Source organism: Stegostoma tigrinum, chromosome 6 (assembly GCF_030684315.1).
Source record: "Stegostoma tigrinum isolate sSteTig4 chromosome 6, sSteTig4.hap1, whole genome shotgun sequence".
Classification (NCBI taxonomy): domain Eukaryota; kingdom Metazoa; phylum Chordata; class Chondrichthyes; order Orectolobiformes; family Stegostomatidae; genus Stegostoma; species Stegostoma tigrinum.
Window position 1 is genome coordinate 78,942,063 of NC_081359.1, and position 27,779 is coordinate 78,969,841.

A 27,779-nucleotide genomic window follows, 5' to 3' on the forward strand; every position below is an offset into this window, starting at 1 on the left:
CCTCTTTCTGTGCCGTAAACTAAATATAGTATGAATTGATATGATCGTATAAATCCAGTCTTACTGACCATTTTAAAACAAGACAATGGGACAGTTTTTCTCCAAACCATGGCAATGTTTTATGTTCTGATTAAATTAAAATGTAACCAGATGAGACAAAACATGTTTGTACACAAATGTATTTATGCAACTGATGAAGATGTTTTGAATCATAGAATCCCTACAGTGTGGAAGCGGGCTATTTGGCCCATCAAGTCCACACAGACTTTGTGAATACCACCCTACCCAGCCCTATCCTCCTACTTCGTTGCTGTAACCCTCCATTTCCCATGGCTAATCCACCTAGCCTGCCCATCCATGGATACTATGCCCAATTTAGCATGGCCACTCTGCCCATCTTTGGCCTGTGGAAGAAAACCACTGTACCTAGAGGAAACCGATGTAGACCCTCGGTGAGTGTGCAAACTCTGTCCGAGGGTGTGATTGAACTAGGTCCCTAGTGTTGAGATGCAGCAGTGCTAATCACTGTCCCACGAATGCCACTACTAAAGGTTGACACATTTGTTTAATATCTGAACTTGGCAGAAACTCAAGTCATAATCTGTTCATTCCTTACCTACAATGTCAATCAAATACACTGATCGGTGCTGGTGCCATTTAATGAACTTTAATGAAAGAACCAAACGTATTGTTACTGAATTTGTCAATGATGCCAAGGTAAGCAGGAATGTTAAGTTGTCATGACATGTTAGAGAGTCTACAAAAGGGGTATAGGCAGGTTAAATGAGTACACAGAGATTTAGTGGATGGTATATAATGTGGATAACTGACTTTGTCTATTCTGGCAGGAAAATTAGTAAAACGGTATTCTGTTTAAATGGACATAGATTGTAAAATACACAGAGGTATTAGGTGTTCTGGGTGCATGAGTTAAAAAAAAATGTTTCTGTGCAGACACAGCAAGTGATTAGGAAAGCAGATGGAATGTTAATGTTTATTGCAGGAGAATAGAATATAATAGGAAGTTTTACTTTGACTGTACAGGATCATAATGATTCCAGATCTAGAGTACTATTTAGTGTTTTATCTCTATTTTACAAAAAGTTAATAATGCAGTAGAAGTATTTCAGAAGATTTATTCAAATAATTTTTGAGCTGTTGGGCTTATCTTGTGGAGATTGAACTAGTTGGCTGAACCAATCTGTGTGTATCCTCCAGAGCTCAGAAGAAATGTCTAAGTTTTTGGGGAGCTTTGATAGCGTAGATATTGGGAGGATGTTTCATCTTTTGACAGAGGCTAGAACTAAAGGACACAGTTTTAGAACAAGACGTCTTTTTAAGGTGGAGATGAGAATTCTTTTGTTTTAAACAGCTGTTAGTGTGTAGAAATCTCTTGAATTGGATGCTGTATCATTTTAATTTATTCAGTGGATAGTGAGATGAATTTTTCATAGAAAAGGGAGTTGAGAGTTATTGCGGGAGCAAATCTGAAAGTGGAGTTGAAATCGCACCAGGTCAGCAATGGCATGATTGAGTGTTGGAGCAGGCTTGAAGGGCCGAATAACTTAGTGATGCCCTTGAATTCTTTGTCCTAAGGCTCTAAATGAAAATAATTTTATATCATGTATACCACACTAACAAATTCAAATTTAAGATGATCTGATTGCCTGAAACTTCATGAACTGGAAGAATAGATATACATTAGTTGTAAACCGGATTTGACTTAAACATTCTTGCAACAAGGCAGGCTCTTTTTAATTAGCAGCAGAAGAAAGATATTTTACATAATTTCAGAGATAGTAGTAAGTGCAGAAGCTGGAGAATCTGAGATAACAAGGTGTAGAGCTGGATAAACACAGGCCAAGCAGCATCAGAGGAGCGGAAAACGAAAATCTATGCACTTGAAGGGTGATGTAAGGAAAGCTTATTATTATAGAATTCACTGCTTCAATATGTAGTGGAGGCAGGTCCAATTGAAGCATTCATTGAGGACATTGCTATCCAAGTAACAAATCAATGATATGCAGGTATATGGGGCCTGTCTTGTGCTGTACTGTTCTGTTCTACGTTCAGAGATGGGGACACTACAACAATGGCCTAGGATCTTGTGTCATTGATGACTGTGCATTGTACTTTGAGTACCCTAGCTTTAGTTGTTTTCCAATGAGGACGTTTCTTTTGGAGTTGAGTTACCTTCTTGCAAATGATGCTGTGAATCAAGAAAATAGAAAAATGCTGGAAAAACCAGTCTGCATTTGTGAAGAGAAACAGTTAACATTTCAGATTGATGAGCTTTCTTCAGAGCTATCCCGAAGCATTACCAATAAGAGTCTATATCTGTCCCCTTGACGTTCAAAGCCATTAGCAATGTCAAATGGCAGAGGGAGGGAGTGGTCCACTGACTAGAAACATAGTTGATCAGCCACATGAGTGCTTTGACTACAAGAGCAGAGCTGTTCTATATTTAAATATAAATAAATCATCTTCATATCGTTATATTAACAATAGCAGGAGGCCTAGCAGCACATGGAACCTGTTGTGAACAGTAAGTATGAAAACGGGAAGAAACATATTTGCTACTCGGTTGGCCCTGCAGTAAAAAATTTGCTTGAGCTTCAAATGTGGAGTTAAAACCTGTGTGTGATTTATGATGGGTAAAGTTATTTACAACATACAAATAAACCAATGTTTTTCAAATGAGCGTGATATTTGTCATCATGATGTACTTTCAATTACTAATTTGTGTTTTCTTGCACCAGCAAGCCGATCTGATCTCTCTAGGAAAAGTGGTTTTGGCCTTAGCTTGCAACTCTGTGGCAGGAATTCAGCGTGAAAATTTACAAAAGGCTATGGAGTTGGTGTCCCTCAATTATTCTTCAGATCTGAAAAATCTAATTCTGTAAGTTATTTTGCAAAACTGTTCTTTAATTAGTATAATCTGAAAGTATCTGTTTTGATTGAAATATGCTAAGCTGCGGTTATATGTTCTGCTAACACTGTGTTTTCTTCCTGTGTTAGCACCTGTCAGCCATGGCTCAGTCGGTAGAACTGTGAGTGAGAAGCATGCGGGTTTATAAGCTCCACTCGAGACTTATCACAAAAATATATACTGACACTCCATTGTACTGAGCATGACATATATTGAATGAGACATTCAAATGAGGCCCTATCTCCCATCTTAAGTGAAAGTATCAGATCCTACGGCATGATTTTGAAGTACAGCACAGGAGTTACTCCCAGTGAGCTGGCAAATACTTATCCTTTAACCAAAAACACAAAAACAGATCAGCCAGCAGTTAATGAATTGCTGTTTGTGGAAGCTTGCAGGTGAAAGTTGGCATTCTCATTACCGCAGCAAGGAAATTTCAAAAGTAATTCATTTACTGAAATGTTTTGAGAAATCCTGAGGTCGTAAAATGTATTGTGTAAATTCATGTCTTTTATTAGCTCCTGTCTTTAACACAGTAAGGTCCAATATGCTCAAGAAATTAAAAGAATGGTGTTCTGGAGGAGGAATGACTTTCAAAATTGAGAAATTCTAGAACACAAAGGGCTGATAATATTAAAAATACTAATTTCTGTTTTAGTTTGTTTATTTTCATTTTATTAGATGGTTGCTTTTTATTTTGAACATTTTTTGACTTTCATAGCGCATAATGAGTAATTAATTCGAAAGTAACCAATCTATACCTTTTGCCCAATAAAATGGGTACTCTTTGTCCCACTGAAGAAATCTGCAATATTTTTCCATTTTAAGTTTCACACTTGAAATCAGATCACGTTACCCCTGATTCTGTTGATACTATGACCAGAATCATTTTAGAGGCAGTCCCACTGTTGGTACTGAAAGCAGAATCAGAGTCCATGCAGATAGATAATAAGATCCTGGTCAACATTTTATCAATGGCAGCCTAAGGCTGTCCAGTTGAGGACAACATCTCACCGCTTCAAGTAGAAGCCCAGCAGCCTTGGCAATGCTACCAGTTGAGTTGTCTGCTTCTGAGACTGCAGGAATAAAAGCGCAATTCCATACTGCGGTGCCAGTCTCGGCAGGGTTTTTTTTTAAATTAAGGCATGCCCACTCAGGCTCCAGCAATTGCAGCAGTTCTGCATTCTCCACTTGTGACTTTGCTGTTGCCAGGTAGTAATTGTTGCTGTGGAAGTCCCAAATCTTCTGGAGACCTCTAGAAAGAAATAATGTTAACTTCTCAGAAAGATACAATGATAGTCATAGAGTCTTTTAATCTACATACAGACTGGAAAAATCAGAGGGCAAAGGCAGAATCTGAGATTCTCAAAACATATTTTCTGGGTAGTTTCTAGAAATTGGCCACTTGGCAGGAAGAATAAGAGCAGCATATTTTTTTAAAATAGTGACAGATTGCAGATCTTTGGGATGCAGAGGGATCTGGTGACCTGGTGCGTGGCTCACAAACGGTTGATATGCAGACGCAGCAAGTAATTAGGAAAGCTAATAGAATGTTATTGTTTCTTGCAAATTGAGTTAAATAATGAGACCACATCTGGAGTACAGTGTGCAACTTTTGGCACCCTTAACTAGAGAGGGATGTAAATGCTTACAGAGATAGTAGGAACTGCCAATGCTGGAGAATCTGAGATAACACAGTATGAAGCTGGATGAACACAGCAGGCTAAGCAGCATCGGAGAAGCAGGAAAGCTTGACGCTTCGGGCAGACACCCTTCTTCAGAATGAAGAAGCATCTCTGCCCGAAATGACAAACTTTCCTGCTCCTCTGCTTGGCCTGCTGTGTTCAGCTTCACATTGCATTTACATCCCTGATATAACACATTGGAAACAGTTCAGACAACTGGACCAACACCTGTGTTGCGATTTGGGAAAAGTTGGACAGGTGGGACTGCTCCACTGGAGTGTAGAAGAGTAAGACATGAACTGATTGAACCATTTAACATCCTGATTGGCCTTTACGTGGTGGATGTAAAATGATGTCTCCTCATCTGGAAGAATCCAGAATTAGGGCCATAGTAAAGGATTTAAGGCTGAATTGAGGGAAAACATTTTCTCATAGGTTTGAGTGACTTTGGAGCACTCTTCTTGAGTAGAAGCAGTCTTTGAACATTTTTATGGCAGTAGTAGGTTATTAATAAGCAAGGAGCTGAAAAATTCAAGAGTAGGTGGACATGTGGAGTTGAAGTTGCAATCAAGTCAGCCATGGTTTTGAATTATGGACCAGGCTAGAGAGGCTGAGTGGCCTACTACTTCTAATTCATATGTAACTGAGGTTAAGCAGGGGCACATGATTGCGATATATAAAATTATGAAGGGCATTGGATGTGTAGACAGGAAATAACTTTTTCCCCATAGTGGAGGAATCAATGACTAGGGCATATAGATTTCAGGTAAGGGACAGGAGGTTTAGAAGGCATGTGAAGAAAGTTTTTTTTTAAACTCCGTGGTGGGAATCTCAAATTCACGACCTGCAAGGGTGTGAGAGGCAGAAACCCTCATAACATCTAAGAAGTAATTAGATGTGCACTTACAATGCCAAGACATAGAATGCTATGACCAAGTGCTGAAAAATTGGATTAGAACAGCTTGGTGTTTTCTTTTAACTGGTGCAGACTAAATGGGCTGGAGTGTGTTTTCCTGTCTTATAAATTTCTATGACTCTATGTAACCTGCTGGTCGGACATTGTGGCTTGTATGGCTGTGTGTATGCAAGGCAAGTGGCTCCTTTTATTGCCATTAAAATGCCAACAGAGCTGGGAAATAGCCACTGGTTTGCTGCTGCATCAGGTTCCAATCCTGAAATTATCTGTTGGCAACAGGGAGAACATTGCACTCTCCTTTGTCTTCCTCTGCCAATTTACGAAGTCTCCTATTTTCATACCCTTTGGCTTGTACCATAATAAGTCATAATTAATTTTCAGCAGTTACTATTCTCTCATGCATCCAAAATATTTTTGTATTTCTTCTATCCACTTTTGACTTCGAATTTTTTTTTACGTTGTTATGCAATGTTATTTGATTTCTGCACCGTTTTCTTGTCATTCTTATTTTAATTTTGAGGATTTGAAGCTGTTCACTTTTTGAATTATGACAATACTTGTGTTTAGAATATATTTAGTCTGTTAAATATGAATGTATGAGGGAGTTGTGATTCTGATGTTAGGTTTGTTCTATTTTGCCACAATTTTACTACCTGTCAAGCATGCAAAAGAGAACCCAAACGATTATTTTGCACTTTCTTTCCTGATCATTCCTGTGAAATAGAATGCGCATAGGCTTACCCTCTTAGTTTGTATATGATGGGTGAATTTCATCCGAAACTAAGTGATATCATGAGGCATGAGTAGGTTTAGTTGAATGTAATTTATACATTACAATACTGACTGCATTTCAAAAAGGCTTCAGAAGCTGAGTGGCCTACTTCTGCTTCTAAGTCATATATAACTGAGGTTAAGCAGGGGGACCTGATTGAGATATATAAAATTATGAAGGGCATTGAGATATTTGTTGATTGCAAAAGGTGCCATTTAAATCCAAGTCTTTCGAAAATCATTAAGCACCCATGACTTATTGGAAAAGCAGTCTATTGTAGCGTCTCATTTTTTTCTTTTATAATGCTCAACTAATTTTATATTTTGCATTTTTCTTTAGATAACTGCCTACATAAAGATATCAGTTGACTGAAAATAAAGGCCTTAAAATATAAAAGTATTAATTCACCAGGTCACAGTCCAATAAGATGACTTGTTCACTATCCAGTTGTTGTTCTGCTTTTCCCGCTCAAAATTTAACAGAAGTATAATTGAAATCAATCTGAATATGTTATTAGTTTCCTGTGCTATGTGAAGGAAAATCAACAGTTGATGGAATAGGGTTTCGGCTATTACACGTTTTGAGTATTATGAATGCCTTTGTAAAATTAATTCAGAAATGATGTATTATCATGTAGATTTAAGCCATAAAATGTTTAATTTTATCTTTTAGTAGTGATATATATTCAGTTTGCATCCTTAACAAAATTTTAATCATAAAATGTACTCCTTTCTTAGTGCAGTGTTATAGTTCACTTTTTAAATAAATCACTAACACACTATTCAAGGGAAAACCTTTACGTTTGCAAAAATTGGAATTTACGTTCAGTGGGAGCAGATAAATTTATAACCAGCAGATCGAAAGAGCATCATCTAAGCTGATAACAGCGTTTTAATTATGCTACATTTATATTAGAATACAGTCTATTTCCAGCTGGGTGATGATTTCTATTTTTGAGCACCATGCTTGAGGATGGGTGTGAAGACTTTGAAGATGGTGCAGAAGACATTTACTATGCATGAGGGATCTTTGCTATTAATATAGTTACATGGATAGACTAGAGAAGCTGAGGTTATTCTCTCAGCAAATTAAGTTAAAAGTGAAGAAAGTCATTTGGAAGAGAGATGAAGAGAAACTTTTCAGTGATTGAAGGATCAGTAACCAGATGGCACAAGCTTATTACGACAAGTAAAAGAAAATGGACATGTGATAAGTTTTTATGTAAGGAATGGTTAAGATTTAAGATCTAATAGCTGGTACTGATTCAGTAGTGGCTTTTAAAAGAAAATTGAATAAATGCTTGAATGAGAAAAATATTGTAGGAATTTGAGGAAAGAGAAGTTTAGTGCAATTATTTTGAAAGAGCATGAGAACTCTAATCTGAAGTAGGCAATTCAGCCCCTCAAGTTTGAGAGTAACTTTGTCAATCGGAGGAGTCCTGCTGTCCACTATTCTACACTAAGAATTATCAAGTGAATCAAAGTACTAAGAAACTCAACAAGTCTAGCAGCATCTTAGGAAAAGAGAAACAGAGTTCATATTTTCAAGTCTGATATAACTTCAGTTCCTTTCAGTTCTGAAAATGGTGTTTTTATGCTGTAGTCAGAGGGGTGAAGGAGAAGCAAATGCAACATATTAAGAAGGTGTCCAGAGCAAAAGACGAAAGGAGTGCAAATACTGATGAAAGAGTCACAGAGATGTAACGTGTGTAAATGATAGGTACGAAAAGGTTTTTCTAAAAAAAAAGTTCACTCTGCTGAGAACAGAGTCATGGCTGGGTAGGAGGATTTAGTAAAGCAGCATTTTACTTGGACCTCTTTCAATCCTGTGTACTGTATTTGCTGCTGACAATTTGTTGCAGCAGCTACATTTCAAATGCAGCAGAGAATATTATGATAAAAGCATATTTGTCTTGTACCCACTATTTTCTTCCTTACAATAGGAATTATTTTTTAAGTTGTATGTTATTTTAGTATTGCTAATTCCTTAAGTGAATGAAAGGATTGGTGAACCGTCAGCACTTACCATGCTACAACTCAAAAGGTGACCCAACAAAGGATGTAAGCCAGATTAAAAGTCCTGAGGTCACATTCGAGCACTTACTCAACATCTTAGCCTTGCCTGATGTCTGTACCTACATCACACACAGAGTTCCCTTTTCTTCCTTACCTCCAGCCCCTCCTTCCTGCTGCCTCCTTCACACATTGTTGCCACTTCCACATCCACACCCCCTGCATCATTACTTCGAAGTCTCTGTCTCTCCCTTGCTCCCACCCACATTTAACCCTTTCTTTCCGCTTGACTCTGCACATTCTCTGCCTTCGTCCAAATCCTAATCACCCCATATTAACGACCTGATCCCAAAGATCATTTCCAAGCTCCACGTTTTAAGCTGCATAAATAGCTTTTAAAAACAAAGGCTAGATTCATGGAGTTAGTACTTGGAAGTCAGTGCAGAATAAGGAGGCCCTGGAGTCAGGAGCTGTATGTATTCACGTATATTGAACAGTAGATAGTGCTAATGGATGACCTATGATCCAAAGCAGATGTCTGAGAGCTAAAAGAAAGGACAAATGGATGGTGGTCAATTTGGTTAGTCAGTAGGCTGATCATAGCCTCTGTAGTAAGATGTAGCTAGGGAAGCATCTGACCAAATTGGCAAAAGAATATTTCAGAATGAGACAAAGAAAAGGTAGTAAACTGGGACATGTTAAGGTGTCCAGTGGCAGAGATTAGCAATCAGACTGAAACCAAGAATGGAAATGGGAGATAAAAGTCAAGTTAGTAACACTTAGAAACATTAGTGCCACTTGGGGCTTGGTTACAGATTATTCATGACTTTGGCATCTCGACAAATCACTCAAACTAGATCTGTTAGAACATGAGGACAAATTCTTTTGCAGAATGTAAATATTGGTGACGAGGCCAGTGTTTGTTTTCCTTGAAAGTGTGGTGAGCATCTTCTAATCACTGCAGTCAAAAGTTGGGTAAATACACCAAGGAAAAGAAAACATGAAAAAATAGATCAGGAGAAAGTCGACACATTCCTTAAATTTGGTTCTCAGGTCATTAGATGGCGACCTATTAGAGTTCAGTGCCTAGCCATAGGCCCTGTATTTGGTTTGATGTGATTTATTGTTGCCATATGATCTAAGTAGTAAAAAGTTTTGTTTTGCATGCAGTAAGGCAGATCGTAACATAGAAGGACATACAGATCATAGGATATTTAGTCCATCCCTATTGCTACCAAGTTTTTGGAAGACTGCAATGTGGATTTCTTGGTAAAGAGCCCTTACAGTGAAAAAGGAACCAACAAATCATTTACTGGAAATAAGGCCAAAATAGGAAGAATGATTCAGATTTTAAACTATGAATGCACTAAGGTTTGTGTAAGAAAGCTTGGTCTGAAAATAGGCAATGTAATCACACTGTGCAGGCTTGGTTCTGAGAAATGAGTATGCTCAAGTGGTCAATTCATTTTTTTAAGCACAGTAGCCAAGTGGGTGCAAAAAGTTTTAGCAATGAGTAGACAATTACTGGCAATGAGAAGAAAGTGAGGGATGGAATTGTTAAGGTATCTGACATGAACTGTAGATCAAAATATACAATATTAATTCATTGATATTAACTCTTCAATTTAGCTATTTGCTGACTGACCAAAACCGGCTACGCAGTGTAAATGATATTATGCCGATGATTGGTGCGCGTTTTTACACACAACTAGATGCTGCACAGATGAGAAATGATGTGATTGAAGACGATCTGATGAAGGTAAATAATTGAATACTAGGCTTCACATACATAGAGATTTTAAGATGCTAGTACAAGACTTGGACTTCTGGGGCTTTTTTAAGGTGTGCATTGTAAAAGTTTTTTGCATGGAGATGTTTAACGCCAGTTTGTTATTTGTTCATGAGGTGTAGGTGTTGCTGACTAGTCTAGCATTTGTTATGCATACTTTCGTTCACAACTAGTGCTGGTGAAGCTTTTATTTTCCCCCTTCTAAAGAAAACCATACAATCAAGTACTTGTAAAAAGTTTTAACCCATTAAGTGACATGGGCTGAAATACGTCTGATGTTTCCTGCATACATGCCTGCATAGTAAAAGGTTCCTTTGTCATCTTGCCTGTTAATCATCTTTGATTTTTTTAAAATTAAATTGGCCCTGCGTTTTTGAGGAAACCACTTAATGTCAGGCAAGTACAATTCTTAACGGACAACTGAATTAAAATTCACGCTTAGTTCAGAATTCTAAATTTGTTTCTGCAACAGGCCATTCTTGTACCAAATTGAAATTTTGTGATCAGAGGATTTTGCATTTCTTATGGAGAATAATATTGGGTTTTTATGGGCTAAACAGTGTTAACAGCTCTTACATGATGCAAAACTTGATCTTAAATGTTTTTAAATGAATGGATCCAATTGTGATATTAAATTCTTGATGGCCATTGTCCTGCAAAAGGCAGCTTTGCTGTGTACTCTTTAATGCCCATTCTTATTTCCCTCTGAAAAGGTGGTGGTGAGTTTCTTTCTTAGAGCATTGTAGCCCTCAGCATGCAAGGGCACCAGCGTGTTGTTAGTGAGGGAATTCCAAGATTTGGTGAAAGAATGGTGATGTTGTTTCAATTCAGCGTGAGATGTGACCTGGAGCTGGTGGTGGTTTTGTCCTGCTATGTGGTAGACATCAGAAGGGTTCAGAGGTGTCATGTTGGGTTACTGCAGTGCATCTGATTTATGGCACAGGCTGCTGCCTCTATGTTTTGGTGAGGGAGCGAATGAGGGAGGTGCCTGTCAAGCAGGCTGCTTTGTCCAAAATGGTGTCAAGCTTCTAGAGTGTTGTTGAAGCTGCAAGTGGAAAATAGTCCATCAAACTCCTGACCTGTGCCTTACAGATGGTGAACAGACATTGAGGAATCGGGAGGTGCGTCACTTGCCACAGACTACATAGCTTCTGACCCACTGTTTTTAGCCACAGTGCTTATATGTCTTGTCCAGTTCAGTTTCTAGTTAATGGTAGCCCCCAGAATGTTGGTAGAGGTATTTGGTGATGGTAATGCAATTGAACGTGTAGATGCAATGGTTAGATTCTCTCTCGCGGACATTGTTGTAGCCTGGCATGAATTTTACTTGCTACTTATCAAGCTAAGCCTGGATTTTGTTCACGTCTTCCTCCATATAGACGCACAACGCCTTGTTATCCGAGGAGTCATGAATAGTGTTGAACATGGTCTAATCAGTAGCAAACATCCCCATCTCTGACTTTTTGATGGAGGTAAGGTCATTGGTGAAGCAGCTGATGATGTTTGGGATGTGGACACTGAGCTGAATAACTGCAATGATGTCCTGGAGCTGACGTGATTGATCTCCAACAATTTCCAGATTGTTGTTAGGTTTAGTTTCAGCCACTGGAAAGATTTCTCCTGATGTTGCTAAGGCTGATGTTGGTAGCTGTCACAGTAGCTAACAATGTTGTAGATTCACCCCATTTTTAGGTATTCCTGGTGCTGCTCCTGGCACGTTCCTTTTTAATTGAACCAAGACTGATGTCCTCACTTTATGGCAATTGTTCTTGCCATGCCATGAGATTACAGTTCTGCTGGCCTACAGCACCTCATGATGCCCAGTTTTAAGTAACCAAATCTCTTCAATGCCCGTCTCATTTAGTGCACAGTGCATTCAACATGAGGGTGGATGGTGTCATCAATGTGAAGGTGGATTCTCATCTCTGCAGTGACAATGTACTAGTCACTGCTACACTGAACTATACATTGTCGTGGATAGATGCATCTGTGACAAGTGGATTAATGAGGGTGAGGTCAAGTATTATTTTCCCCTCGCCTTAGTACTCTCCAGCTGCCACAGACACAGCCTTGCAGCATTATCCACTAAAAATAAACTAGCTCAATCAGCCATGGTATCACCAAGCCATTCTTTGAAGTAAACATTGAAGTCCCCACCCAAAATACATTGTGTCACCCTCTATTTCGTCCCAAGATGTTCAATGTGAAGGAGTGCTGATTCATCCGTTTAAGAATGTGTGGTAAATGGTAATGCACAGGAGTTTTCCTTGACCATGTTTGACCTGATGTCATGAAACCTCATGGAGTCCAGCGTTGCAGTTGAGAATGCCCAGGGCAACTTCTTCCTGAGTGTTCACCACTGTGCCACTCCTGATGGTATATCTGACCTGCAGGTGAGGCCAGATGTATCCAGGGATGAAGATGGCAGTCTCTGAGATAATGCCTGTAATGTATGATTCTGATTGACTTTGTTAGGCTGTTGCTTAACCAGTGTCTCTCAGCACCTTCCCCATTTTGGCACAGGCTCCCAGATATTGGTAAGGAAACCTTTGCAGAGTTGATGCTGGGTATTCTTGTTTAGGTTCATTCCTTTGTTTGAACATTGTCACAATTTAGTACAACTGAATGGCTGGCTTGGATTTGTGAGAGAGTATTTGAGTCACCTAGGTCTGGAGTCACATGTAGACAGACCAGGTAAGGATGTTAAAATTCCTTCCCCAAAGGACACTAGTGAATCAGAGATGGTTTTTAATGACAATCACCATTGAGCTTTCATTTAGTTATTAAGCTCATGTTACACCATCTTTCTCTGCACTGATCTCATTGGTATAACATTGTAGTCGTAATGCTTAATAGTCAGGGTAGCTTCATCTGATGTCCCTTGTACCAGTTAATATTATTGACAGATTCGTGAGGCCTTTAGTTCTATTCTGTATGTAGATTTCAACATTACAATAGTTACTACCCTTCACAAAGGCTAGAAAGCAATTTGGAAAGTTTGGTAGTTGTTAAAGTTGCCATTTAATGTTATAGAAACTCATTTTTACACTAAACCTGGAAAGAGTAAAAGGAATTCTAACCACTGTGTTGCAGTTTTAATGAAAAACCAGTAGAAAATAACCAGGTAGAAAATGTTCAGTAATCCTCCAACCTCTCTCGTTTGACAGAATTTAATTTGTATTTATTGTCTTTTACAAAGATCTGCAAAGGGGTGTACTGGAAGTACACATCAGTCCCCTCATGCAGTGACAGCTGGAATTGAGAACCGAGAACAAATTTTGTCTTGCTTCACAGTAAAAGGCACAAATTACCATGAGGACTCATAGGTACTTAAGCAACTGTTGATGAACTGAATATACTTTATTCCTGTTGATATTAATTATAATAAAAACTACATGGACTAAGGCCCCCACTTAGGTTCTAAAAGTGGTAGCAATTGAGATAGGTTTGCACGTTTCCAAAATTATCTTGCTTCTGGAATAGTCTAGTGAATGTGAAGTTAGCAAGTAAGTTACTATTGAAGAAAGGAGGGAGTCAGAAATCCAGGAAATACAGGGCAGAGGAAATATTAACAATACACTGACTGAGCCAGCATGGTTTTATGAATTGAATGTGTAATTGGTAGGATAGATAGATACAAGTGTCAGTGGATGTAATATACTTGCATTTCCAAACCTTATTTGGTAAGGTCCCAGACACATTCCAGGGTCTCATAGAATTGAAATAAATGTTAACATGAAAGATTCTTTAATGAACAGGCAACAGGCTGTGAAGTTGAGTCATTTTCAAGTTGATTACTGGAGCTAATAGACTACAACAGGGATCAACTCTGGAACCTCAGCTGTTTACAATCTCCACAGATGACTCAGTTGAGGATATCATGAATAATGTATTCTGCACGTGAAGCTCAGAAGCTTTAGATTTGGATGTATTCTTTCATATTTAGACTAATAAGATGTAATCTTCTAGAATCGTACACAGTTCTGAAGGGTAGATTTAGAGAGTTTATTTCCTCTGGTAGGACACTTGGTTGAGGAGATCAATATATTGCAGCCACATTTGCTGATGATGCAAAGGTTGGGTGGGTTGGCAGGTTGTGAGAAGGATCTAGTGTGTCTGCAAAGAAGTGTCGGTAGGTTGTGAGTGGGCAGAATGTTGATACATGAAATATAATGTGGGAGAGCGCCAGGTTGTCTACTTAGTCATGAAAAATAGAAGAGCAGAATATTATTCAAATAGAGAGAGACTATAACTTTTATTTCAATGCAGAGAGATTTGGATGTCCTTGTGTTAAAGTTAGCATCCAGCTGTAATGAGTAATATGGAAGACACATGGATGTTGTCCATTGTTGCAAGGAGAATAGAGTATAAAAGTAAGAAAGCCTTGCTAGAACTGTACATTGCATTGGTGATATCATATCTAGAGTCCTAGTATGGCTTTGGCCTCTGTACTTGAGGGATGAACTTGCATTGGAATCAGTTCGCAAGGATGATTTCTGGAATAAAGGCATTGTTTCTTCTAATCTGTGCCAGATGGCCTGTCAATCTAAGCGATCCAGCAGAATGATTTGTTTTTCACTCAGATGCGTTCATGCTACTTTTTTACGTCCAACAGAATTGGAATGTTTAAAATTTCAGGTTATTAAACAGACCACCTATGCACTTCACAAGATTTATATTTGCTCCAGAAATTTGTGACACTGTTATGTTTAAGGCCTTTGGATAAGCGTTAATTTCAAACAGAGCCAATGAGTTTGACTCAAAAAGTTTCCTGCTTGTGTTCGCCTTTCTCCTGTGGCCAAGGAAGGGATTGGTCAAAAATAGGGGTGGGACTTCAAGATCAAAGTCTTGTCCATCATTTTTAAAGACCTCTGCAATTGGCTGGACTCTGAGACAATCTGACCCATAATGTCAGAACAGAGAATTTTTTTTCATTATAAGTAAGCCCTGCAAATCCTTGGGATTCTCAATCCCACAGAGTCATGATTTCATCGTAACTGAACACTTCAAGGCTGAGATTGATTGGTCTTTGGATATTCAAAAGAATTAAAGGATGTGGAGAACAGGTTGAAATGTGAAATTGAGATTGAAGTTTGCTTCGATAGCATATTAGGCACGGAGGGCCTTATGGTCTACTGCTTTTATTTCTTATGTTCTTCTGATTGGAGGAAAATTGGAGGTGGTTTTGTTCCTGTGTATTCTGCATTTGTGCTTCAAGATGAATAGATGTCACAGGTTTGGAAGGCCCTGCTGAAGTCTTGATAAATTGCTACAGTGCTGTTGTTGTAGTTAGTTAACCCTGGAGTCACTTGTGCTGGTGATGGAGCGATTGAATGTTTATACAGTTGAACGATCTTCATTAGTGCTTGGTATGACTCCCAGGCAGTGGCAGGTTTTTGCCTTGATTCCCATTGACTTCTAGGGATCCTTGACACCATATTCTGTGAAATGATGCTCTCACCTCACTGCTGGAATTTAACTCGTTTTGTTTATGTTTGGACCGCAGTTGTACTGAGTTTTGGAGCTCAAGGGCTCTGGCAGGACTGAAACCGAGCAATGGTTTCATCTTGACAGAAACTTATATAGACATGTGGCTGAGTGGTACATTTTGTTCTTTTCTTTTTTAACCTGTGTATGTTTTCTGTCTTGCAGGAGGTGCAAAATGGAAGGCTGTTTAGGCTTCTAGCAAAACTGGGAACCATCAATGAGAGGCCAGAGTAAGCTTTATTTGCAGAAACTCAAGATAGAAAATGAAGCTCCAGGTTTATTTTTGCCATCTCTCTACTCTTACCTTACTGGTACCCTATTCCTCCCTTGTCACTTTTTTCCGTTTCTGAATATTATCTTGCACTTAGTCTAGGCCGGGCACTCATCTCCCGGGGTTAATCAGCCAGGTTATTTGATTCAAAAGGTCATATTAGAGAAAACTTGGTTAATAGGTTGGGTGAAATTAATTGAAAGATTTGTTATTACTTTTTCTTCCCTGAAAGAAATCTAAGTTTGTACTACTTCAAAATGTTAAACCAGGAAGTTCTGGAGAAACTCAGCAGGTTTGGCAGTGACTGGAGAGAGAAGCAGAGTTAATATTTCAAGTCAGATATGATTTCTTCAGAATTGAAAGGAACTGGAAGATTGGAGTTTTAATGCTGTAGACAGAGTGGAAGAGGAGAAGCAAGTGTAACATATTGTGAAGGTAGCCAGAGCTAAGGACAAAATGAGTGCTAATAGTGGTGTAAGAGTGATAGAAATATAAAATGGGTGAACGCGATAGGGGTGAAAAGAAAAAAATTAAGTCCACTCTACTGAGACCAAAGTCAACTAGACATAGAAGGGTGGTTGCTGATGTGAAGCAGTGTTTTAACTTGTGCTGCTTTCAGTCTAATCTGCTGTATTTGATCACAATGTGGTCTTCTTTACATTGGCAAGACCAAACACAGACTCCTCTTTGTTGACTCTGGCTTTGTCGATAGGAATAACCCTGACTTTCCAGTTGCTTGCCATTTCAATAAAGCATCTTGCTTCCTTATTAACATTTCCATCCTGGGCCTGCTACAGTATTCCAACAAAACTCAATGTGGATTGGAGAGCAGCATTTCGCTTTCTGCTTTCGAAATCACTTCATGAACTCAATATTGAGTTCTACAACTTCAGCACATGACCTCTGACCCCATTACTTGTTATACCCCAGCTATGTATTGTTAACTGCCCCCACCTCACCACCAAGCCTTGTGTTGTTTGAGTCTCAATGATTTTGGTCTCAGCAGAGTGGACCCTTTTTCTTTTTGATTTGTAATTTTTACCCATTTTAGATCATTATCATTCCTTCAATGTCATTAGCATGCCCTTTTGCTTTTTGTTCAGTCGCCCTCCCATTCTGTACCACTCCTCCTTCCACCATGCTTACAACGTAAAAAAGATGGTATTTCCCATTTGCTTTCAGCTCTGAAGAAGAGTTTTAACAGGTTCAACATTAACTGTTCCACCCCCCACTGATGCTGCCATCCCAGCAGAGTTTCTCCAGTACTTTTTTATAATTTCAAATTTCTAATATCTGCAGTATTTTGTTTTTAGATTAGCTCAATTTGTTTTTCATTGTAGGGTAGTCAGGTATAAATCAGAATATGATAAAATTATTCCACTTGCATCATGTTAATTTGAATGCCAGGTCCCTCTGATTTCCAAATACACAGCCATCTGATTTATAGTTGTGTGGGGTACAACGTTTATGTAATTACTTTGCTTGTAATATTTTAATGTTGAGTATTAGAAAATAATTTGTCAATCACCAAGCCCAACTGCTTCCACTTTCCAAAGTATTATCTGACAGTGCCTCAGTTAGTCTGCTCCTGGCCTCATCCTATTGTTTATCTCCAAGTTTGGCTATTGTCTCTCGGTCAGCACCCCATCTTCCATGACTTAAATGTTACCTCATCCAAAACGTTGCTGCCCATGTCCTAACTCTCACTAAGCCCTACTTGTTACATTTCTGCTTGTTGACCTACAATGACTTCTGGTCCCCCATTATCTCAATTTTTAAATTAGTATTGATTTCAGATGCTTCCGTTGCCGTTTTTCAGCGTGATAATCCTTCAAGATATCTGTGCTGCTGGAAACCTGACCTTCTCACCATTCCTGATTTTAGCCACTTGCCGTTGGTGGCTGTGCCTTCAACTGCAAAGGCTGTCAGCTCTGAAATTCCATTCCTCAATCTTTCTGCCTTTTCATGTTCTTTTAAAAAGGTTCTGTCAAAGCTGTTACTTTGAATGTACTTCTGACAAGTCTTCCCCAGGATTGCCTTAGGTGAATCATTATCAAGTTTTTTTTTGAGACTTTTACATTTGGATATTTAGCTATGTTCAAGGTATTGCATAAATGCAAGTTGTTGCTTTATCTTTTATATCTGAAGAAATTAAATGTGGACAATTACCGTTCACAATGTTGCAACAATGGTTCAAAATTTGAGCTTTCTTTGTAATACATCATATCAGAACCTAATAATTGCTGTATCTGTTTTAATTGGTTCTTGGTGTGTAGTTATTGCTGACAAGGCCAAACTTTTCCTTCCCTTTCTTCACTGCCCTTGAGAAGGTGGAGGCATTCAAAAAGGAATTAGATAGTTATTTGAAAAACAATGATCTGCAGAGAAAAGGCATAAGAAAAGCATTTGATAAGATGCTCATTTGGAGAGCAGTGCAGAATGCTTAATTGAATGACTTCCAACGCTGCAATAATTGAGATTCTGGTGTGAAATGTGCCTTGAACAGCTTAATTTCAATAGCATAGATGTACCTGCAGTGTTGTTAAGGAGAAATGATATGGAGATGCCGGCGTTAGACTGGAGTGAACAAGGCTAAAAGTCATACGATAATCATCTCATGCACCCAATGCATTTTAGGTGTGAGGTCTTGCTTAGAATCTGTTTTAATTTTTTGAGCAAAACAGAATCGTATCTGCAACCACGCAAACCTCTTGGATGAAATAATTTGTGTGAGTGTGAAAGAGAGAGCGCGAGTATGTGGAGAGAATGTAGTGGGGTCGCCTGTAGAGCATCATGAACCCAAGATCACAATTGAGGCCGTCTTCATGGGTGTGGAACTTGGCTGTCAGCCTCTGTTTGATTTTGTGTTGCTGGGTTGAACACTTAAGGGGTCAAGGACATACAGCTTCTGATCTTCGGATAAGGGACCTCCAAGGTGGACTTCAAGATATGCAACGACACAAAATCGCTGAACGCATACATACACACACATCTTGGATGAAATAATTCATGTGTGTGCCCGTGTACGCATACACACTCTTGTATGCTTGCACGCATACACGGACACACACATGAATTATTTCATCCAAGATGTTTGTATGTTGCAGATACATGCTGTTTTCCTCAAAAAAAACTGACCCCAGTTTAACTCATAGATTCGAAGCAAGACCTCACACCTAAAATGCATTGTCTGACCAGAGATGTCACCTCTTGTGTGCATTGATTAAAAGCTATTAAATATCTCGGGACAATAACTTGAAAGGAATCTAAATTTTGCATTTTAATCAGTAGTCTCCTACCTAACTGGTTGAAGATTCAACAAGAGGCAGCCAGTCTTGTAGTAGTTAACTTGCTGCTTATAAATTCTCTCCCCCCCCCCCACCTTTCCCCCCCCTCTTTCCCCCCCCTTCCCCCCCCTCTCTTCCCCCCCCTCTCTTCCCCCCCCTCTCTTCCCCCCCTCTCTTCCCCCCCCTCTCTTCCCCCCCCTCTCTTCCCCCCCTCTCTTCCCCCCCTCTCTTCCCCCCCTCTCTTCCCCCCCCTCTCTTCCCCCCCCTCTCTTCCCCCCCCTCTCTTCCCCCCCCTCTCTTCCCCCCCCCCTCTCTTCCCCCCCCTCTCTTCCCCCCCCCTCTCTCCCCCCCCCTCTCTTCCCCCCCCCTCTCTTCTCCCCCCCCCTCTCCCCCCCCCTCTCTCCCCCCCCCTCTCTCCCCCCCCTCTCTCCCCCCCCCTCTCTCTCTCCCCCCTCTCTCTCTCCCCCCCTCTCTCTCTCCCCCCCCTCTCTCTCTCCCCCCCCTCTCTCTCTCCCCCCCTCTCTCTCTCCCCCCCTCTCTCTCTCCCCCCCCCTCTCTCCCCCCCCCCTCTCTCTCCCCCCCCCTCTCTCTCCCCCCCTCTCTCTCTCCCCCCCTCTCTCTCTCCCCCCCTCTCTCTCTCCCCCCCTCTCTCTCTCCCCCCCTCTCTCTCTCCCCCCCTCTCTCTCCCCCCCTCTCTCTCTCCCCCCCTCTCTCTCTCCCCCCCTCTCTCTCTCCCCCCCTCTCTCTCTCCCCCCCTCTCTCTCTCCCCCCCTCTCTCTCTCCCCCCCTCTCTCTCTCCCCCCCTCTCTCTCTCCCCCCCTCTCTCTCTCCCCCCCTCTCTCTCTCCCCCCCTCTCTCTCTCCCCCCCTCTCTCTCTCCCCCCCTCTCTCTCTCCCCCCCTCTCTCTCTCCCCCCCTCTCTCTCTCCCCCCCTCTCTCTCTCCCCCCCTCTCTCTCTCCCCCCCTCTCTCTCTCCCCCCCTCTCTCTCTCCCTATCTATCTATCTCTCTCTGTCCGTCCCCCCGCCCGCTCGTCCTCTCTTGCTCTGTATATGCCAGAGAGTGCCAAAAGCTTGCGTTTTCAAATAAGCATGTTGGGTCAATAATCTGGTATCATTAAGGAGAGAGTTCCAGGATTTTGACCGTGACTTGGAGCAATGATATAATTTTCAGTTTAAGATCGTTCATGAATTGATGGCAGGATTGTAATTAAAATGCTACTCTTGTCCTTCTAGATGATAGATGTCATAGTTTTGGAAGGTGCTGATCAAGGACTTGCAGAGGATCTTGTAGATGAGCAAGTGGTCATCTTGGCAAGTGGTCTGCCTGGATGGAGAGGTCCAATTAGGCCCCCTTGCTGATGTTCAAAATATGGGCACATTTGGGATCATTTGGAAAATGGCAGTTATCGTATAATAAAAATGTAGTGTTAAGTTGGAAAGGATGGAAGTCTGACAATGATGAAAATCCCTAACTGAAAAGGGGGGCATTTTGCGGGTATAAAAATTGAATAGGAGCATGTTGATTGGAAACACATTTTGGTGGATAAAGCATAAACGAAAAATGGGTGAAGTTCAAAAGAAATGAATAGGGTGCAAGGTGGGTACATACTGTTGAAATAAAATATGGTGTAACCAAAGCTGGAGTACCCTGAATGATTAATAATATTGATGAGAAGCTAAAGAAGGAGGAGGTAAATGATGCATACCGGAATAATAATAGCAATAGAAATCGGGAAGATAATCTGAAATGCACGAGATGGACTGAAGTTGAAATAAGGAAGGATAAGAGGAAGATGGCAGACAACCAATAATAAAATATTCTTCAAACATATTATTAGTAAAAGATTAGTGAAGGATAGAGTGGGGCTCATAGTAACAAGTAGGGTAAGCTGCTTACTGAAACAAAGGGCATGGCAGAGATACTAAATGAGTACTTTGCTTCTGCCTTTACCAAATTAGAACATGGTGACGATGGCCAAATTCAAAATATGGGTGTTGAGCAACTGAGCAATCTAATGGTAGAAAAAGAAGTAGTGATAAAAAAGGCTGGCAGCACTCCCAAGTGGAGAAGTCACCTGACCTGGATGGGTTGCATCCTAGATTGCTGAGAGAAGTAAGGAAAAAAAGTGCAGATCTGTTGACAGAAATTTCCCAGGATTGGTTCCAAGGGCCTGGAGAACTGCAAATGTGACACCATTAATTAAGAAGGGTGCAAAGGATAACCCTGGAGAGTGAGACCTGTTAATGTGGTGTCAGTAGTGAACAAACTGGTAGAAGCCATAATATGGGATAAGGTAAATACAAGTTAAGTCTAGACAGCCAATATGGCTTTACCAAGGGCAGGTCATGTCAATGAATTCAATCAAATTTGTCAGACAAGGTGACTCAGACAGTGGATGAGGGTAAAGCTATGATGTTGTACACTTGAACTTTCAGAAAACATTTGATAAGGTGTGCATGGTAGGTTGATTTGCAAATTAGAAATGTTTGGGATTGATGAATCCTTGGCAGCATGGTAGTTAAAAGATAGGAAACAGAGAATAGGTATAGATGGACATTTTTCAGAGTGAAAACAAGTTGAAAGTGGTGTTCCCTAGTGATCACTATTGGGATTCTTGCTTTTTCTGATTTAGATATGGGTGTCGAGGGAAAAATCTCTAAATTTGTCAATGATTCTAAGCCAGAGAGAATAGTGAAATGTGAGGGTGATATTGAGAGACTTCAGAGGGACATTGACATGTTGGCCAAATGGGCAAATGCCAGTCAGATGAATTTCAAAGCAGAAATGTGAGGTATTGTATTTTGGTAGAAGGTGCACAGAGAGACAATAAGGCCCAATGGTGCAACTTTGAGGGGAATTCAAGAGCAGAGGAACCTCAGGGTTCACATGCATAATTCTCTAAAGGTGGCCAGGAAAACTGAAACAGTTATTGAGAAGGCTTATAAGATCCTGGGAGTTTTAAATAGAGACATAGACTATAAAAGCAAAGAGGTGATACTGCACTGCTACAGATCATTAGTCAGACCATGCTTGGAGTATTATATTCAGTTCTAGGTGCATTATTTAAAGAAGGATGTTAAAACCATGGAGAGAGTACAGAGAGATTTACTAGAATGATAGCATAAACTTGCTTCAAGGAGAATAAGAGGTGACTTTATTGAAGCGTTCAAACTTATCTGCAATTTTGACAAGGTAAAGAAAGATATTCTGTTTCCAATAGTTGGTATGTCAGTAACTAGGGTCACAATTTCAAGATTGTCAGTAGGGGAACTAGGAGATGAGGAAAATCTTCTTGACTCAGTGTTAGATTTGGATGTGCTGCTGGGAGGAGTGATGGAAGTGTTTCAAGTTGGTTTTAAAAGAGAGCTGAATATACATTTAAGAGTGATTAATTTAAAGGGCTATGGGGAAAAGGCTGGAAAATGAGACTAGCCGGGTTGAATAGCCTCCTTCTGTACAATAAAAGTGTATGATTCCATTTAAGAGATGTTTCACAGAGCTACCTCTCCAAGCTGAGTTTGGTTCTAGTCACTCCTTGTATGTGCATGAGTTTTGGTGGCGGGCAGGATTTTGTTGGTGAGTGAATATTTTGCGGGGGGGGGGGTGTGTGTGTGGTGGTGCGGGGATCATTGGTAAGTGAGTGTCAGTGGTGGAGTGTTGAGAGTTAGTGTAGGGGAGGAAAGTTGGAGGGCTGTGTCAGGGTGGGGGAAGTGGACTTGGGGGTTGCTGTCTGGCAGGTGGAGCAAATAGTCAGAGGCACTGAGCGTTGGAGTGGGGTAAGTGGAGTTGGGGGCAGGGGACTGAGTCTCGGGGACTGAGTGCTGGAGTGGGGAGAAGACGCAAACAACATGTGGAACGTTATTGGTTGTGGCATAAAATGGACAGTAACAATGTGAGTGCAAAATTGGCTGAATAGAAAACCAAAAGTAATGGTTAGTAAGTATTTTTTGGGATGGAGAAATGATTATAGTGGAGTTTTGCAGGTATCACTATTGGGACCCTTGCTTTTCCTGATTTATATTAATAATCTAGATCTTGGTGCACAGGGGATAATTTCACAGTTTGCAGGTAACACAAAACTTGTAAGAAGGATATTGTGGAAATCCAACAGCATGTTGAAAAGCTGGTGGAGAGGAAGAATAATTAGTGGATGAGGTTCAATGCAGAGAAGTGTCAGATGATGCATTTTTTTTAAAAGAGTCAGAGTCTCTACAGTGTGGAAGCAGACCATTCTGTCTATTGAATCCACACTGACCCTCCATAGTGCATCCCCTTTAATCCTGCATTTAGCACTGCCAATCCACCTAACCTGGGAGGAAACTGGAGCACCCAGTAGAAATGCTCACAGACAAAGGGAGAATGTGCAAGCTCCATGCAGTTACCCGAAGGTGGTAGGGAGAACATTGAAGTACAATATAAAATAGGAGTATGATCCTAAAGGCTACAGGAGCAGAGGGACTTGTGTGTATGTGCACAGGTCATCGAAGTTGGCAGGGCAGGTCATGAGTCCTAAGTGCACACAGTGTCTCAGCTATATTGATAGGGGTATAGAGTACAGGACCAAGAAAGTGATGCTGAACTTGTATAAACACTTGTTAGACCTCAGCTGGAGAGCTACAGTTGTGGTCACCTCATCATAGGAAAGAACTGAATGCATTGGAGACAGCAGAAGTGATTTTATAAGAGTTGATTCAGTTATGAGGATAGACTGAAAATGTTGGGACTGTTCTCCTTGGAGAGAAGGCTGAGTGAAGATTTGGTAGAGACTTTTAAATCATGAGTGGATTAGACGTTGTAGATCGAGAGAAGCTGTTTCCACTCACCAAATGAGAAAGAACAAGAGGGCATAGATTTAAAATTTGAGCTACTGAAGCAAGGGTGATGTGAGTAAAAATGTTTGAGGTGATATTGTTTGGAGCATTGATGATTAGGCAGGTGGCGGAGTCAGTAATCTAGGTGAGAAGGGGCTAAGTGGGTAAGTTTGAGTGATGAAGCTTGGTGGGAAAGTAATTGGTTGGAGTGATGATGGGTGTAGGATGGCTTGGCGAGTGCATAAGCCAGAAACCACCACCACCGCCTCCCCAGGAAATAAAAAAAACTGCCAACAAAACAAGCTGGGAGAGGAAGGGGCAGTCTAAATTGAAAGGCAGCTCCTTTCCTATTTCCATAGTTGTGTGACTTCCAGCCAGAGCAGCTCAGAATGTGCACCACCAGTGGTATAAAAAGGCCAGTATTAGTTAAACTTAACTTCTAAGCTCAACCACAGTTCCGAATCTCTTGCTTCTCATCGTAATCTGTGGTGTCATCTGTATGTCAGTCTCTCATTCTACTTTGTACTGTCTTTTGGGTTACAAAATGTTTTCAATTAGCTCTGCTGATTGGCACTTTAATTAATTTAAATGATCTCTTTGCTTTAGAATTTCTTTCACATTTTACTGTTGTGGTAAAGCTTGTGTTTATAAATTTGCTCAGTGGCCTCCAGTGCAAAAAAAACGTTTGAAATGTAAATCCGTCACCTTCACTTGGGAAGAGGTCGGACAACCTGTTGTAGATGGTACACACTTTGTGCACTAGTGGTGAGAGAAAATATTTAAAGTGATTTGATTGAAATTAAGAGCAGTACCAATTGAGGCATTTTTCTTTTAATGCTTGAAACATTGAAATCATTCTTGGTGTTTGAAAGTATAGGTTCCTTGTCAACTGTTCTAAAAGGTTTCTGGCAACTGCCTGATAAGTGCTTTCAGTATTCAGATGTTACTGTTTTAAAATGTGGATTGAACTCTTTGTTAAATGCAGGATACCCTGGACTGGGTATTATGTAAGAGAAGGGAATAATTAGCAGTCTGAATATGTGAGACCACGCACCCCCCCTCCGCCCCGGGGAAGAGTGACCACAACATGATTGAATTTTTCATTAAGGGATAAAGTGACGTAATTGATTGAGACTAAGATCCTTGTCTAAATAATGAAACCTATGATGATCTGTGGCTCAAGCTGGCTATCATAAATTGCAGAAGGTTGCTTAAAGAGAAAAAGGTGGATAGGCAATGGCCGATCTTTAAAGAGTGCATGGAGAAACTGCAACGGTTCTTCATTCTGTCTGGTGCAAAAATAATATCGGAAAGGTGACCCAAGAATGGCTGACAAATGAGATTAGTGATAGTATTAGATCCAGGGAATAATGCATTAAAAAAAGATTTCCAACACAACAGACTCAAGGATTGGGAACAGTTTAGATTTCAGCAATAGGAGGATGAAGGGATTGATTAAAGGGGAAGAAATAGAGTACAAGAGTAAGCTAATGGGGAACATAGAAACTGATTCTAAAAGCTTCAATCAGTGTGGAGAGGAACAGGTTGGTGAAGACAAATGTAGGTCCCTTTACAGTCAAACAGGGAAAGTTGTAATGGGGAGTAAGGAGACAGACTAACTAAATATGTATCTTGGTTCTGCCTTCACAGAAGAGGGCACAAATAACATTCCAAAAATGTTTAGAAACACCAGCTCTTGTGAGAGGAAGAAACTGAAAGAAATCAGTATTAATAGGGAAATGTTGGGGAAATTGACAGATTAAAGAGTGACAAATCCCTAAGCCAGATAATCTACATCACAAAATACTTAGTGGCTCTAAGATTAATGGATGCCTTGGTGGTTATCTTTCGAGATTTTACAAAATCTGAACAGTTCCCATGGGTTAGATGGTAGCAAATGTAACCACACTATTTGAAAGAGGAGATAGAGAGAAAACAAGAGAAAATATTATAGACTGGTTATTCTGACATCAGTATTAGGGGATGTAGAGTCTGTTATAAAGCATTGACAGGATTGGACGTAATTGCTATGGATTTATGAAGGGGAAATTATACTTGACGAATCTTCTAGAATTTTCGAGGATATAACCAGTAGAGTTGTGAGGTGAAGCCAATATACCTTGAGCTTTCATAAGATGTTGATAAGGGCCCATGGAAAAGATTAACACATAAAATTAACCTGTGCAGAATGGGGGTGGTGTATTGATGTGTTTAGAGAACTGGTTGGTAAACCGGAACCAGAGTAGAAATAAATAGGTCTTTTTGCAAGTGGCAGTTGATGACTAGAGGGATACTGCAGGAGTCTGTGCTTGGACTCTAGCTCTTCGCAGTATATTTTAGCAATTTCGGTGAAGGAATTAAATATAATACCTCCAAGTTTGCAGATGACAAAAGCTGGGTGTGAGGGTATACTGTGAGGAGGATGTAGAGATATTCTAATGTGATTTCCAACAAATTGAATAAATGGATTTTAGACTAAGTATGTTGTGGAAATGTCAGGTTACCCAAAATCAGAAGGCAGATTGTATCTGAAGAGCAATAGATTGGGAAAGGAGGAACTGCAATGTGACATGTATATCCTTGTACACCAGTCACTGAAAGGTAGGCATGCAGGTGCAGTAGACAGGGAAGAAGGCAAGTGGTATCTTGGCCTTCGTAGTGAGAGGATTTGAGTACAGGGCCTTGTTGAGACCACACCTGGAGCATTGCATGCAGTTTTGGTCTCCTTACCTGAGGAAGGAAGTATGGTTATGGAGGGAGTGGAGCAGAGGTTTATTGGACTGATTCCTGGGATGGCAGAACTGACGTGAAGATAGACTGAATCGGTTAGAACTATCTGCATTGGAGTTGAGAAGAACGAGAAGGGATCTCACAGAAACCTATAAAATTCTGACCGGATTAGACAGGGTAAATGCAGGCAGGGTATTCCTGATGACCGGAGTGTCCATTATCAGGAGTCACAATCTAAGGCTAAGGGATTGGCTATTTAGCACTAAAATGAGGAGAAATTTGTTCATCCAGAGTGGTCAGCCTAGGAATTCTCAGCCACCAAAAGTAATTAAGGTGAAAACATTGATTGTTTCAAGAATGAGTTAAATATAATTCTTGGGGCTAGAGAAGTCAAAGGGTATGGCATGAAAACAGGAACAGGGTGCCAGATTTAATGATCAGCCATGATTGTATTGTATGAAGGAGCATGCTTGAAGGGGCAGCCAGCCTATTTGTGCTCCTATTTTCTATGCCTTCAGCCACCTTTGTTCACATTTCAGGATTTACTCCCCCCACTCCTAAATTCCTCTTTAATGTCCATCTTAAAATCTGCTAACACTATGTCCAAGCCTCAGCACCTGTGTTTTCCTTGTGCCTCTGAAGTATTTTGAGAGTCTGTTCCAACATTTAAAGACAAAATAAAAATCTGGATTTTTATTTCTTTTAAACCTTCACACATTCTTTTGATCTGTGACATCTGGTGGCTTTAAATATTTTGCATTGTAAGTCATATTCTGTACGAGTTTCACCATATTGAGTTGTTGCTTCAGGCTTTGGTAGTAGAATCATAGCATTCCAGTTTGTTTTGAAAATATTTCCAATCATAACTGAAGCTTTTAATTTATTAGTTTCTTGGAATCCTACATGCATGATTTTTTTAAAATTTAAATTTTAAATTTTGAGCGTGAGCACCAATTTTTCTAGGTGGCTGACTTTCAAAATGTGGTTTATTGCACTCGCGTAGCCAAAGATTCATCCAAAATTACTTAACACTTTATACACTTTATATGATACATAACTTTAGGTTGTCAAACAATGTTGGTAGATTTT

General features: G+C 40.2%; 1 protein-coding gene across 2 annotated transcripts in view; it reads left to right on the plus strand.

The window, feature by feature from the left end:
• Positions 1–27,779, plus strand: part of pan3 (poly(A) specific ribonuclease subunit PAN3) — a 153,791-nt gene that overhangs the window by 119,882 nt on the left and 6,130 nt on the right. For both annotated transcript variants that reach the window (XM_048533537.2, XM_048533538.2), the window contains exons 14-16: positions 2,760–2,899; positions 9,944–10,073; positions 15,756–15,820. In XM_048533537.2, the coding sequence (XP_048389494.2) occupies positions 2,760–2,899; positions 9,944–10,073; positions 15,756–15,820 (335 nt within the window). The remainder of the gene's footprint in view (positions 1–2,759; positions 2,900–9,943; positions 10,074–15,755; positions 15,821–27,779) is intronic.